General features: G+C 36.1%; 1 protein-coding gene across 1 annotated transcript; it reads left to right on the top strand.

Moving 5' to 3' along the window:
• The first annotated feature begins 820 nt into the window (after window positions 1–820).
• Window positions 821–1,720, top strand: LOC145099534 (TMV resistance protein N-like). The gene is made up of 3 exons (XM_079037096.1): window positions 821–875; window positions 970–1,134; window positions 1,179–1,720. Exons 1-3 carry the CDS (start codon window positions 821–823, stop codon window positions 1,718–1,720), a joined length of 762 nt encoding a protein of 253 aa, XP_078893222.1.
• The last annotated feature ends 10,565 nt before the right edge of the window (window positions 1,721–12,285 follow it).

Raw genomic sequence — 12,285 nt, 5'->3', positions numbered from 1 at the left:
CCTATGAGCGGTCCGGGAAGACTGTAGGCCCACGTGGCGGACCAGTCATGCCGAAGGCTCGGGATAGATTCAGACAGACTGTAGGCCCAACAGGGCGGTCCAGTCAGGCCGATGGCCTAGTATATGTTGATTGGTTGATTATTACTGATATGGTATTGTCAGTGTGGTATTGGTATTTTGGGGGTAGCTCACTAAGCCCTCAGGCTTATAGTTTTCGGTTTACTGTTTCAGGTACTTCAGGAGGTCACGGAAAGGCGAAGGCGTAACCGTACCACTCCTCATCCTTATGTTATGATTTTTGGGACACTCTGATGGGAAATGATTTGAAAACATTTTGTAAACAATACTATTTGGTTTTTTTATTTATGATTTAAAAAGTTTGAATTTGGCGTAAAATCTATGGTTGTTACACCATTAAGGACTTAATCCATTAAGTCCATCAATCTGTTAGGTCAATCATACAGTGTGGTCGAGCGTAATTCATAATTCCAATCTAATGGTCCAAAATGTGGGTCCCGGTAAGTCCAAATTAAAATCTCCAAGATTAGGATTTTCTAGACCCTAATTAGGGTTTCTAACCCAAAACACGCCAATTAGGCCCAAAAGCTAAGTTTTAGGTTGGTTAGGGTTTCACCAAGTCAGGCACCACCCACTGCCACCTCAGGCAATGGTGGTCGACGGCGGCTCACGGCGCCAGCCACCACCTCACGATGGTGGTGGCGATCTTCTTCACTTTTGACTAAGAAAATTGATACAATATTTATCAATAAAACACTCACACTCACACACCATACTACACGCACACATCCACCTCTACACAATGGCTGGTAGCGGCAGCAAACGGTGGCAGCCACCACCTCATGGTGGTGGCAGAGGCAGACTGGCAGTGGGTTTTTCTGGCAAAATAACTCGCATACTACACCACAAATACCAAAAACAACCAAAATACTCGAACATGCTCATATTCAGCCACCTCTCAAGAGGCTGTCGTCACCGGAATAGACGAAAACAATGGCCAAAAACACCTGACGATGAGGTTGATGCGTGATAGAAAGGTTCTTGTTGTTCTAGATGATGTGGATTGTATAGACCACCTTGAGGCGTTAGCCGGTGAATCTAATTGTTTTAAGACAGGTAGTAGAATTATCATTACAACAAAGATGGGCAAGTTCTTGTAGCACACCGAGTGGAGTTCATTTGTGATGTCTCTCTGTTATCGGATGAGGAATCATTTTGCCTCTTCCATCAGTATGCATTTGGGAGTGAGGTTCCATCTCCAAGGTATGAAGACCTATCAAGAGAAGTTGTATGCTATGCTACTGGACTTCCCTTAACGATCAAAGTTTTAGGTTCTTCTCTTTGTCGTAAAAATGAGCTTGAATGGATAGATGCCCTAGAACAACTAAAAACGATTCCGTTAACAGAGACTTTGAAAAAATCGGAATTAAGCTATATCAGTCTCGACGAAGATTACAATGAAATATTCTTAGATACTGCATGCAACCTGAAAGGTTGGGAGAAAGACAATGCAATCAGAGCTCTTGAAAGTTGTGGATTTCATGCTAGAATTGGTTTACGAGTTCTTGAGCAAAAATCTCTCATAACTATTATTTGTAATTCTTACAGTGACGAGTGGGTGGGCATGCATGATCATGTTGTGGAAATGGGTAGGAATATTGTTTGTCACTCAAACCCCGATAAGCCTCATAAACATAGCTGATTGTGGAAAATCGATGAAATTGAAGATATATTGGCTAATGATTTGGTAAGGATCAAGTTTGCTTATATGTTGTGAAAAACTAACACATCTATAGTTAATGCGACACAATCATGGCGACTTCTTTTGGATTGCAGGGGACTAAAGAAACAAGATGTATGCTATTCCACACTAACACATTCAATCATCATATTTTTATAAAACGTCTGAGAAAGATGAAGGAACTTAGATTTCTTTCTGTCTGTGGATATTGTTCCAGTGACTTGGAGTTCAGTATAGTCAGTCCAGACTTCCCAAATGCTTTACGATATCTGCGTTGGAGCGGTTAGCCTTTTAGGTCTTTACCCACAAGATTTCAAGCAAATAAACTTGTTGCACTGGAGATGGATGGCAGCAGAATGGTACAACTTTGGGAAGGGGGACAAAGAAAGGTAAAATTATGATTGATTGATTGTTTTACATGATTCATTATAATGCTATACATACATTGTTTTGTTATTACACTATATTCATTTTTCTTTTTGCTTATTTTAGGTCCTTAACAAGCTCATATTCCTTGACCTCAGTCATTCAATGATGAGTACCTTTGACCTTGGGCTTACTCCAAATCTCGAGACCTTGACTCTTCAAGAATGTAATGATTTGCTAGAAATCCACATGACTGCTGGATGTTTAAAGCTCACATATGTTGACCTTAAAGGTTCAAGGTTGAGGACCATTGACCTTGGGTTTGCTCCAAATCTTGAACGGTTGATTCTTGTTGAATGCAACAATTTGGAAAACTTCACTTTCCCGATAAATGCCTGAATCTCAGATGCTTACTAGTTACTAATTCAAAGTTGAGGACCCTTGACATTGGGCTGACTCCGGATATCGAGAAGTTAGATCTTCAATGGTCTTATTGTTTGGAAGAACTTCACATGGACAATGAATGTCAAAAGCTCGCTGAACTCAAAATTAGCTATTCAAATTTGAGAACCCTTGACCTTGGGATGACTCCAAATCTCATGAAGTTAGATATTAAAGAATGTCGTAAATTGGTAGAACTTCAAACTCGCATTGAATGTCTAAAAAAGCTTGTCCATGTAGACTTAAGTGGTTGTTTGAGGTTTAGATCTTTCAAGTTTCAAATAAAGAGCTGTAGTTCTCGTAGTGTGGATGAATCACTTGAGATTGGTCCTTTGGCTGAATTACATCTGCATGTACAGTCTCTAGAAAGATGTTGACTTCACCCTGACAATAAGTTGCCAACTTTTGGGTTTGACTGTGTTTATAAAGAAGATCGACCCTCATTGACTAGAAATCTTGAGATGCTTATTTCTCTAGGTATGTGTGCTTGCACAAACCTTGAGATGTTTTCACGAAGCATTTTTGGTTTAAGACAATTAATAAAACTTGAACATGAAGACAGTTTTCAAGAGGAAATCAAGGACCTTGACAAATTAGAATCTCTCGAGGAGCTAATTTTGTTTTCTACAAATATAAACTATCTTCCACATAGCATTAATATGTTGAAACATCTGAAATCCCTCAAACTTACATCGTGATGGCTTCTTGAGAAGTTACTCGAGAATCTTGGCCGATTAGAACATTTAGAGGAGCTAGATTTGTCATTTACAAAAATTAAACATCTTATGGGTAGCATTTGTATGTTGAAACATCTGAAATCTCTCAAAGTTTTTTATTGTTCATGGCTTGAGAAGTTACCAGAGGATCTTGGTCAATTAGAATGTTTAAAGGATCTAGATTTGTCATTTACAAAGATTAAACATCTTCCGGATAGCATTTTCATGTTGAAACGACTAAAATATCTTAAGTTTTATCATTGTTCGCTGCTTGATAAGTTACCGGAGGATCTTGGCCAATTAGAATGTTTTGAGGAGCTAAGCCTAGCGAAGTGTGAATTGTTAAAACATATCCCGAATAGCATCTGTGAGATGAAATGCCTAGAATATTTCTATCTCCATGATTGTATTCGAGTTGAGAAATTGCCTGAGGAACTTGGACGTTTGGAATGTTTAAAAGAATTATTGGTTCGAGAGAACTTCTTTAGTCATGTGGTTTTACATCAGAGATACGAACCCAAGAACACAAAACGTTGTGCTACGTAGTGTTGGGATGATTTTAAGAAGCTCAAAAGATCTGGAAGAGACAGCTCACAAAGAACTGTTGTAACAGGTACTTTTTCTATTTTCTAGCGGTCGTCTTGCTCTGATTTTAATTTTGACATTGATATGACAATAAGTAAAATCATAACCTAAAAATAAAAAATATATCTATAAACAATTATGTGTTTAATCTATTTATTTGGGGAAGAGAGTCACATCTCAGTTAAATTAATCTTGCTTCCTTATAATAGGAACATTGAAGGACCACATGTATCTTCACTTGAGTCATCTACCACCTGAGGTTCTTGATAAGCCCCAACTTAGCCTGGAATGCTTTTAGCTTAATTGCATTATCTGAGTCATTTTAGTGTATGTTTTGGGTCCAGGGGTAGTTTTGTCTTTTTTGGGTTTTACCCGTTATTAGTCATCTTGGGTGCATTATCTCTGTCCCATGTCTGTTGGAGGGACCACTCCTTTTGGAGCATCTTTTCCTAAGTCATGTCTAATATATATATATATATATATATATATATATATATATATATATATATATATATATATATATATATATATATATATATATATATATATATATATATATATATATATATATATATATATATATATATAGGTTTTTGTTGAGGTAGCTAAAAATTTATTTGTAAAGAACCTTTGTTCTTCTTTGGAGAGACCATTCATCTCGAATGAATGGAAACTATCTTTATTTGATCTTTAATTTCTAATTTCATCTGAGTGTTCTTGGTTTATTTTACTGATTTAACCATGGGCATATCAGTTTTCAAGAAGAGATTTCCCAGTATCTCTGAAACTGCAGTCATCTTTGCTGGTGTTGATGTTACAAAGGAGCCAATTCCGGTTTTACCTACTGTCCATTACAACATGGGTGGAATCCCAATTAATTACCATGAGGAGGAATATCCTGATATGCAAAACCATTAGGGCTAAATGCAACAAATATCTATGTGCTTTAATGCAATATAGCCTCCTACTTTCATTTCCTTCTATTATTAGGATATTATACGTCAAAAATTATACCCATATATAGAAGTGAAAAGTTATTTGTATTTTGATGATATTACTATAATTGGTAGATTTTTCAAAGTACAATGTTATAACAAGAATAAATGATAGTAGGATGCTTTAATATCTATATAAATTAACGTAGGTTGCTATTTCATGCATATAACCTCGAATGTTATTTGAACCATGTTCTTTATGGTGGTAGATGCAACCAAGAGGACTTATTAATTTTTATTCACCACTCTCTTTTTTCTTATTGCAGGTGATTACCATTTATTTGGCAATGATCCTGACGCCATTGTTACTGGATTTATGGCTGCTGGAGAAGCACCATGTGCCACCGTTCATGATACCAATCGGCACTGTTTCCAAATGGTTTCTATCGAATCAACTGACATTCTAACTTACGTTGCAAATCACTTCAAAACATGATTACATGAGGATTTGTTACTAAATTATGATGATCCAATCATTTGAACAACCAAAAATTCAATTAAGTTCCTTTAAAACATCTTATCAATGCTCTATTAAATTTAGATCATCAACATTTGAACATCATTTTGACTTGGTGAATCACTCTCATGATATTTCAAAGATTTTTTAGGATTCAAAGCTAGATTAATCATGAGTGAAGCTTAGTTCACCATGAAAACATTAAGTCAAAGTGAGATTCCCAAACAAATCTACAGATGCAATCCCCAAACAATTAATGGATTTCATGACTTAAAAATAACTTAGAATCATCAAAATGAGTTTAGAATCAATATAACTTTCAAAGAAAACAAGTCACAAATGGAATCCACAATTGTTATAGTTTTGAAGCGCTCCAAAAACCACATCACATTTTTCAAGTATAACAGGTTTTGGGACAGGGAAATCACATCACATTTTCCACTTTAACACTATTGTGCAGTAAGAGTCAAGACCGATTCCTATTTCCTAATTTCTTATTTCCAAACAATATTGAAGAATGATTCTAGATAGATTCCAACAATTTAGATAATAATTATTTCAAAATTTCAATTTCTATAACATTTAAAATATAGCATATTCCAAACAATAATTCAAAAGAAAAAAAATCCTACTTTCATGAAAATATCACTCATTTAGGATGAAGTATACTTAGTAGAAGACAAATTACAATGAAGTTGAGAATCTATTAATTAAAAATTAGAGATGCAAAATAAATAAAAATCTCAAAACTGAATTCATACTCATTCCTGATTAGCTAACTGATTTTGAGACTTTAACAACACCCGACTTTAAGGCTTTAAAGCAGCTGAGTTGAGGCGTGATTAAAGCAACAATAGCAACTAACAAGCCTATTGTTATAATAAGAAAAACGAAGACCACTTAAAATACATGCTGCCATGGTTCAAACCTTTTTTGCTCCTATTATAAAGTTTTTGGGTATTTTTTAAACAAATTTCCTATAAAGTACAGGTATTATCGTTAGGAACATTTGGGATTAAAGTAATTAATCAGAAATCAATCTATTAAACCAACTAAGAAACGAATATGGCAAATCCGACATTAGAAATAACAAAAATCAATAAATCACTAAATAATAAATGATTACAGAATAATAGAAAGACATAAATAATAATTTAACTCAGTTGTTAAGAGATTGTGGATTGTGGACTTGTGGGGTATGTGGAAAAAGAGTAAAAAAACACAGTCAGACAACGAGTAAAAGTCTCAAAGACCACCTAATGTATCGCCCCACTCTACTATCTATAAATCAGAAATATAACTAGAGTCTAGACACTAGAACCCAGATAAGAATCATAATTCATAAGCTAAGAAATTAAGAAATTAGATTAGGTCAATAGAAAGATTACAAAGGAGAGTAGAATGATGTGATTTCTCATATTCGTAATCCTGATTTATATTGAAATTTGAGAAACCGCAGGCAAAGACTGAGAAACTCAGAATCTTTGTTACCGTTGCTATGAAATCTCCAACCGTCTGATTAAGGATAAAGAATGGCGTGATCAATTAAGCACAACGGATCAAGATTTCTACTATCACGACAAAGGGCATTCGAAACGAATTTGCCCGAAGTATCTGTAAGACATCAAGGATGGGAAGATAAAGCCCACCTTCGTAGGTATTTACACTATTCAATCTAATAACTGATCACATGCTAGTTCTTGGGTCCTTCACACAGGGTGTGGTTTTCACATTTGTTCTAATTTGTAGGGTCTAAGAATAAGTAGGTGTAATGTCCGCGTTTCCAGAATAGGCATTTTCGTTGATGTAATAGTCTAGGTTAACCCTTGTAACTCTTTTTGAAGTATTAATGATGAAATATTTAAGTATTATGTGTTATGTTCTTAATTGTGTGACTTAATTTAATTAAGAATAAAAATAAGCGTCAAAATGAAATGTTAGATAAAGCCGATATCTATGGATAAAGTTTTAGTGGTCGAAACAAGGATTCCGGAGATATAAGGAATGTCGAAATCCGAGTTATAACGAAGAAGTTATGATCTGTCGAAGTTTCGCGACAGAACCGGCACGCCGCTGAATGACATAAAAAGTGAAATTTACGTTAGAGCAATATTTATCCTTAGTAATCTAAACGAAATTCGTAGAGTTCGTTAAACCGAGAGCGTGCATAAAAAGAACGCCCAAATCTGACTTCATATGAGGAAGTTATGATTTTTCGAAGTTTCGACTTAGCGGTATGCAGCCCGAATACTCGAAATAGAGATCGAGTGATATTTAGCCAAAAATTTCTAAATGAGAATTGAAGATCTCATTGATAGTAGTCCAACGATAAAAAGACAGACGAAAACGGAGTTCATATGAAGGAGTTATGAATTTCGAACAGAGTTTTCCTGTCCCGGCCTACTAAAAATACTATATAAATAATATACTTATAATATATTAAAAATCAATTCAAACTTATCCAATGGAGTCTAAACGAGAGTTGTAGAGCATAATCTCACCTTCGCGTCGATATAAAGAACGTCAAAAACGGAGTTCGAATGCGAAAGTTATGAATTTCTAAAGTTCGGGGCGCGAACCCCAAAGTTGTGTCAGAGACCACGATGTGGCAAGTCTTCTGACACCTCCGAGAGTCCCCCAGATGCAACTTGCGATGACGTATGCAGTGATGACCAAGCCCACGACGTGGAAAAAGGTTGCCACGACGTAATGGCCAAATTTGCCCTATAAATAGATTTGAAGGGCCAGCCGTTTAGGGTTGCTATTTTCTCTCCTCTCTCTCCCGTTTTACCTCGATTTACGTGCAAGAAATATCCCGAAGCAAGTCCTGAAGCCCCGAAGATCCCGAGAAGTGCGATTCCCGAGCCGAAGCTCTGCCCGCAAGAAGTTCGATTTTTTTGAAGATCTTCCAGATCTGCTGAGGATTACTACTACTGTAATCTGTAGTGCTGTCCGATCATCTTCTGATCAAGTGAGTGTGTAGTTACTTTCTTCTAACGCATAATTATGAAGTATTTTATACGAAATACGTGTTATGTGTATATTTTGTGCTATATGTGTGAATGTATATTCACTTTCTTCTATCTCATAGATATGATTTATTCTCTATGAAATACGTGTTATGTGTATGTGTCTCATCTGTTGTTTGGAATATGTATTGAATGACAATGCTTTACAGGTTTTAAACTATGTATAAAAATATATATTTTTATCTACTAATATGTCGGGTATAACATGGGTAGATAGTTGTGTGATAAACAGATAAGAGGCCTCGATGTTGTTTTTGATTCAGTCATCTAGCAAAGTTTAGATGACGACCACAGACTTTTCTAGACAGTCCTGTGGAACACTAGCAGGATCGCCACCTGTAGGTGTTAATGAACTTGGGTGTTCATTCGCTGTACTCCATCCCCCTCATGGTTGCCTTATTTGACTTATATTGCTGAGGAACCCCCGAAGCATGTGTTGTCGCCCCGATGAAATATTCTTAGACTAGGTCCCTTATGTTAGTTGTCTTAGGGATGTAAAGTGAGAATAACGAGAATGGGTAATCGGGTTATTGATTGGTTGGTGGAATTAAATATAATTATTTATTGTGGGTTGAAAACCCTATATGCTCACCAGGCTCCCAAGCCTGACCCACTCAGTTTATTTGTATTACAAGAAGTGGCGCAAGGGCATAAGATGGATGAATCATCAAGTTGTTTTGTTTACAAGTTTGTATATGTATATATTTGTTGAATGACTTGTAATGTTATCGTTTATGCTTTATGGTCTGTATCGGAACATGACATCCCGAGTTTTGATTATATAATGAAAATACATTTCTTGATGAAATGCTTTGGTAAATGTTATTTTATCATACTTTGTTTTTGGGAACAAATTCCGCAACTCTTTCAAATCAAAAGGATTTACTCTGAAATTATTTTAAAAGCATAAATGAAAATCGGTCTTTTCTTGCCGTGATTTTGGGGATGTCACAGTTGGTATCAGAGCATTAGTTTAAGCGAACTAGGAATTTGTAGGATTTCTAGACTTAAACTTAAATTGCTAAGTGAAATTTTGAGATGTGTGTCTGTTATGTTTTAGACACGAGCACTAGTTTATTTTAGGAAAGTTGCCTAAAATGCTTTTATGTGCTAAATGTTATATGTTGCCATATATGATATTATTTGTTCGGATCTATGGTCTGTTGCCGACCGGATCTGGAAACCTTATGTGTGTAGGATTCTAAGCATACGTCTACGAATATAGAACTAGCATGTAAACGTTTTGGAGTGATAAGGATGAATTGAATATCTATCGTGAATGAGGATCTAATTTCACCTTATTCGGTGTGTAGATCAAAATGGTGAGAACAAGAAGTGGAATTGGAAATGCTGATGAAAACAAGAATCAACCACCAGTGATTGAGCAAATACCTGTCGTAGCAGCAGCACCTTTGAGCCGATAACGATGGCTGGTGTACAAATGATGATTCAAACAATGTTGGATCATCAAATGGAGGAGACTAGGCGGTTGCTTCAACAGAATCGTGAAGAACTGTCAATTCATGTGGAAGAGCCCGAATTAAATGAAGGGCACTCGGAAGGTGGAAACTTCAGTGGGTCTGTTGGTCAAGCCAACCCACCGATAGTTAGGCAAAACAATCATGATGGAAGGAATGATGGAATGGGATGCAAGTACAAGTACTTTCTAACTTGCAAACCATCGACCTTCACTGGAAAGGAGGACCCGATCGGAGTGATGGATTGGATCTCCGAAATGGAGTTAGCCTTCATGACTTGTGGCTGCAGAGGCAAGTTGCAGACTATCTATGCAGTGCGTCAGTTCCGAGGTGGAGCCGTTCGTTGGTGGAACACTCAAGGGAAGACTTTAATGTGACAACCAGATATTTCAACTCTTTGTAATGGCCTAATAGGTCAAGTATTGTAACCACTTTTGAGTTAAAGAAGTTAACTTTGATAATAAAATGTCCAAAAAGTTTCTATTTAACTACCTACTATGTTTAATATCATTAAACTGAGATCGTACGTAAAAAGAATGCCCAAATCCGGCTTCGTATACTGAAGTTAAGATTTTTCCAAGTTCAGCTTAGCAACAGACAGCTAAAAACTCGAATCGAAGATCGAACGACTTTTGGCCGGAATGACCTAAACGAGAATCGAAGGTCTCGACAATGGTATTTCAGAGGTAAAAAGTCTGGCAAAAACCGACGTCAGATAAAGAAGTTATGAATTTTTAAAGAAATTCCTTAATCACGTCATTTTAATAAATAAATAATAAAAATAATTTCGGAATTTGCCGACGGAGTCTAAACGAAAGTTGTAGAGCGTAGTCTCACCTACGCGTGGATATAAAGACCATCGAAAATGGAGTTCGTATGAAGAAGATATGATTTTTTTAAAGTTTATTAAATAAATTATATATAAATTTAAATCAAAAATCCGGTAATATCCGAAGGAGTCAGCGTCCTCATCCGAGTTACGTGTCGCGTAACCCCGTACGCCCCGCGTACGCGAGGGCCTGGGTCTCGGTCCGTCCACGTCGCCCCTATGCGAGCCTACCTGATCCGTCCCATCCGAAGCGAGGCAGTCGAGGACTCGGTCACGGGTGACGCACAAGTACGCCCCGCGTACCGAGGCTTCTCAGACCCCCTATAAATAGAGATGCGAGGGTTCCGGGAAATTCACCCCATTTCTCTCATTTCTCTCACGATATTGCCTCGTTTTCCGTGCCCGCACTACCCCGAAGCCCTGGTCATTTTGCTCAAGTACCGAAGGTCGATTTTACTCCCGAGATTCCCGAGGATCCCGAGAAAAATCCGTTTCCCGAGACGAAACTCTGCCCGGTTTTCCATCTCGCTATCTTCAAACTTTCAAGTGAGTTCATACCCCTTAATTAACCCTTTTTAAATATTCTAAATGCTTTTATATGCTTTCTAAGGGGGGGAAATACAAGTAAAACACACGACTACTATCGGGTGTTATATATAAAGATTATTATACACTTTTATTAAGTAGGATCATATGTGATTTATAAACTTTATAGGAAACTCCCGTATACAAAATATATATTACAATAGCATTCTATCTTTAAAAATATAAATTGTTGTAATGCATGTATAAACTAAACATTTTCTTGGATTATATGTATACTTGTCTATCTTAGACTCTACAAAAATCTATGCTTCCATAACAAGTGATTCCTTTTCTAGGTATTCTAAAACAAACGAAGCACACTTTTAGAAAACTATAATAGGTATAGTTTTATGAGGATATTGCAAACTTTTACATACTAGAAACACGATTTTCAAGAAGTCACTTTCATATACAAAGAACAAACGAACATTTTAACATGTAAATCTGTTTTTATACTATGCTTTGTGAAACATTAACTTCACGTACGTTCGAGTACACATTTCAAGTCCTGTATTATATACCAGAATCCCTTGGAGGGAAACTTTCAAGTGAGTTCATACCCCTTAATTAACCCTTTTTAAATATTCTAAATGCTTTTATATGCTTTCTAAGGGGGGGAAATACAAGTAAAACACACGACTACTATCGGGTGTTATATATAAAGATTATTATACACTTTTATTAAGTAGGATCATATGTGATTTATAAACTTTATAGGAAACTCCCGTATACAAAATATATATTACAATAGCATTCTATCTTTAAAAATATAAATTGTTGTAATGCATGTATAAACTAAACATTTTCTTGGATTATATGTATACTTGTCTATCTTAGACTCTACAAAAATCTATGCTTCCATAACAAGTGATTCCTTTTCTAGGTATTCTAAAACAAACGAAGCACACTTTTAGAAAACTATAATAGGTATAGTTTTATGAGGATATTGCAAACTTTTACATACTAGAAACACGATTTTCAAGAAGTCACTTTCATATACAAAGAACAAACGAACATTTTAACATGTAAATCTGTTTTTATACTA

This window comes from Lactuca serriola, chromosome 4, assembly GCF_051521515.1.
Source record: "Lactuca serriola cultivar US96UC23 chromosome 4, Lser_US96UC23_V15, whole genome shotgun sequence".
Classification (NCBI taxonomy): Eukaryota; Viridiplantae; Streptophyta; class Magnoliopsida; order Asterales; family Asteraceae; genus Lactuca; species Lactuca serriola.
The sequence above is the reverse complement of the archived record's forward strand: the minus strand, read 5'-3'. Positions and strand labels throughout refer to the sequence as shown.

Coding starts and splice junctions, on each gene's coding strand:
- LOC145099534 (XM_079037096.1), top strand. CDS start 821: ATGGCTGGTAGCGGCAGCAAACGGTGGCAGCCACCACCTCATGGTGGT. Junction 876..969: donor ACCTCATGGTGGTGGCAGAG/GCAGACTGGCAG, acceptor GCTCATATTCAG/CCACCTCTCAAGAGGCTGTC. Junction 1,135..1,178: donor ATCTAATTGTTTTAAGACAG/GTAGTAGAATTA, acceptor AAGTTCTTGTAG/CACACCGAGTGGAGTTCATT.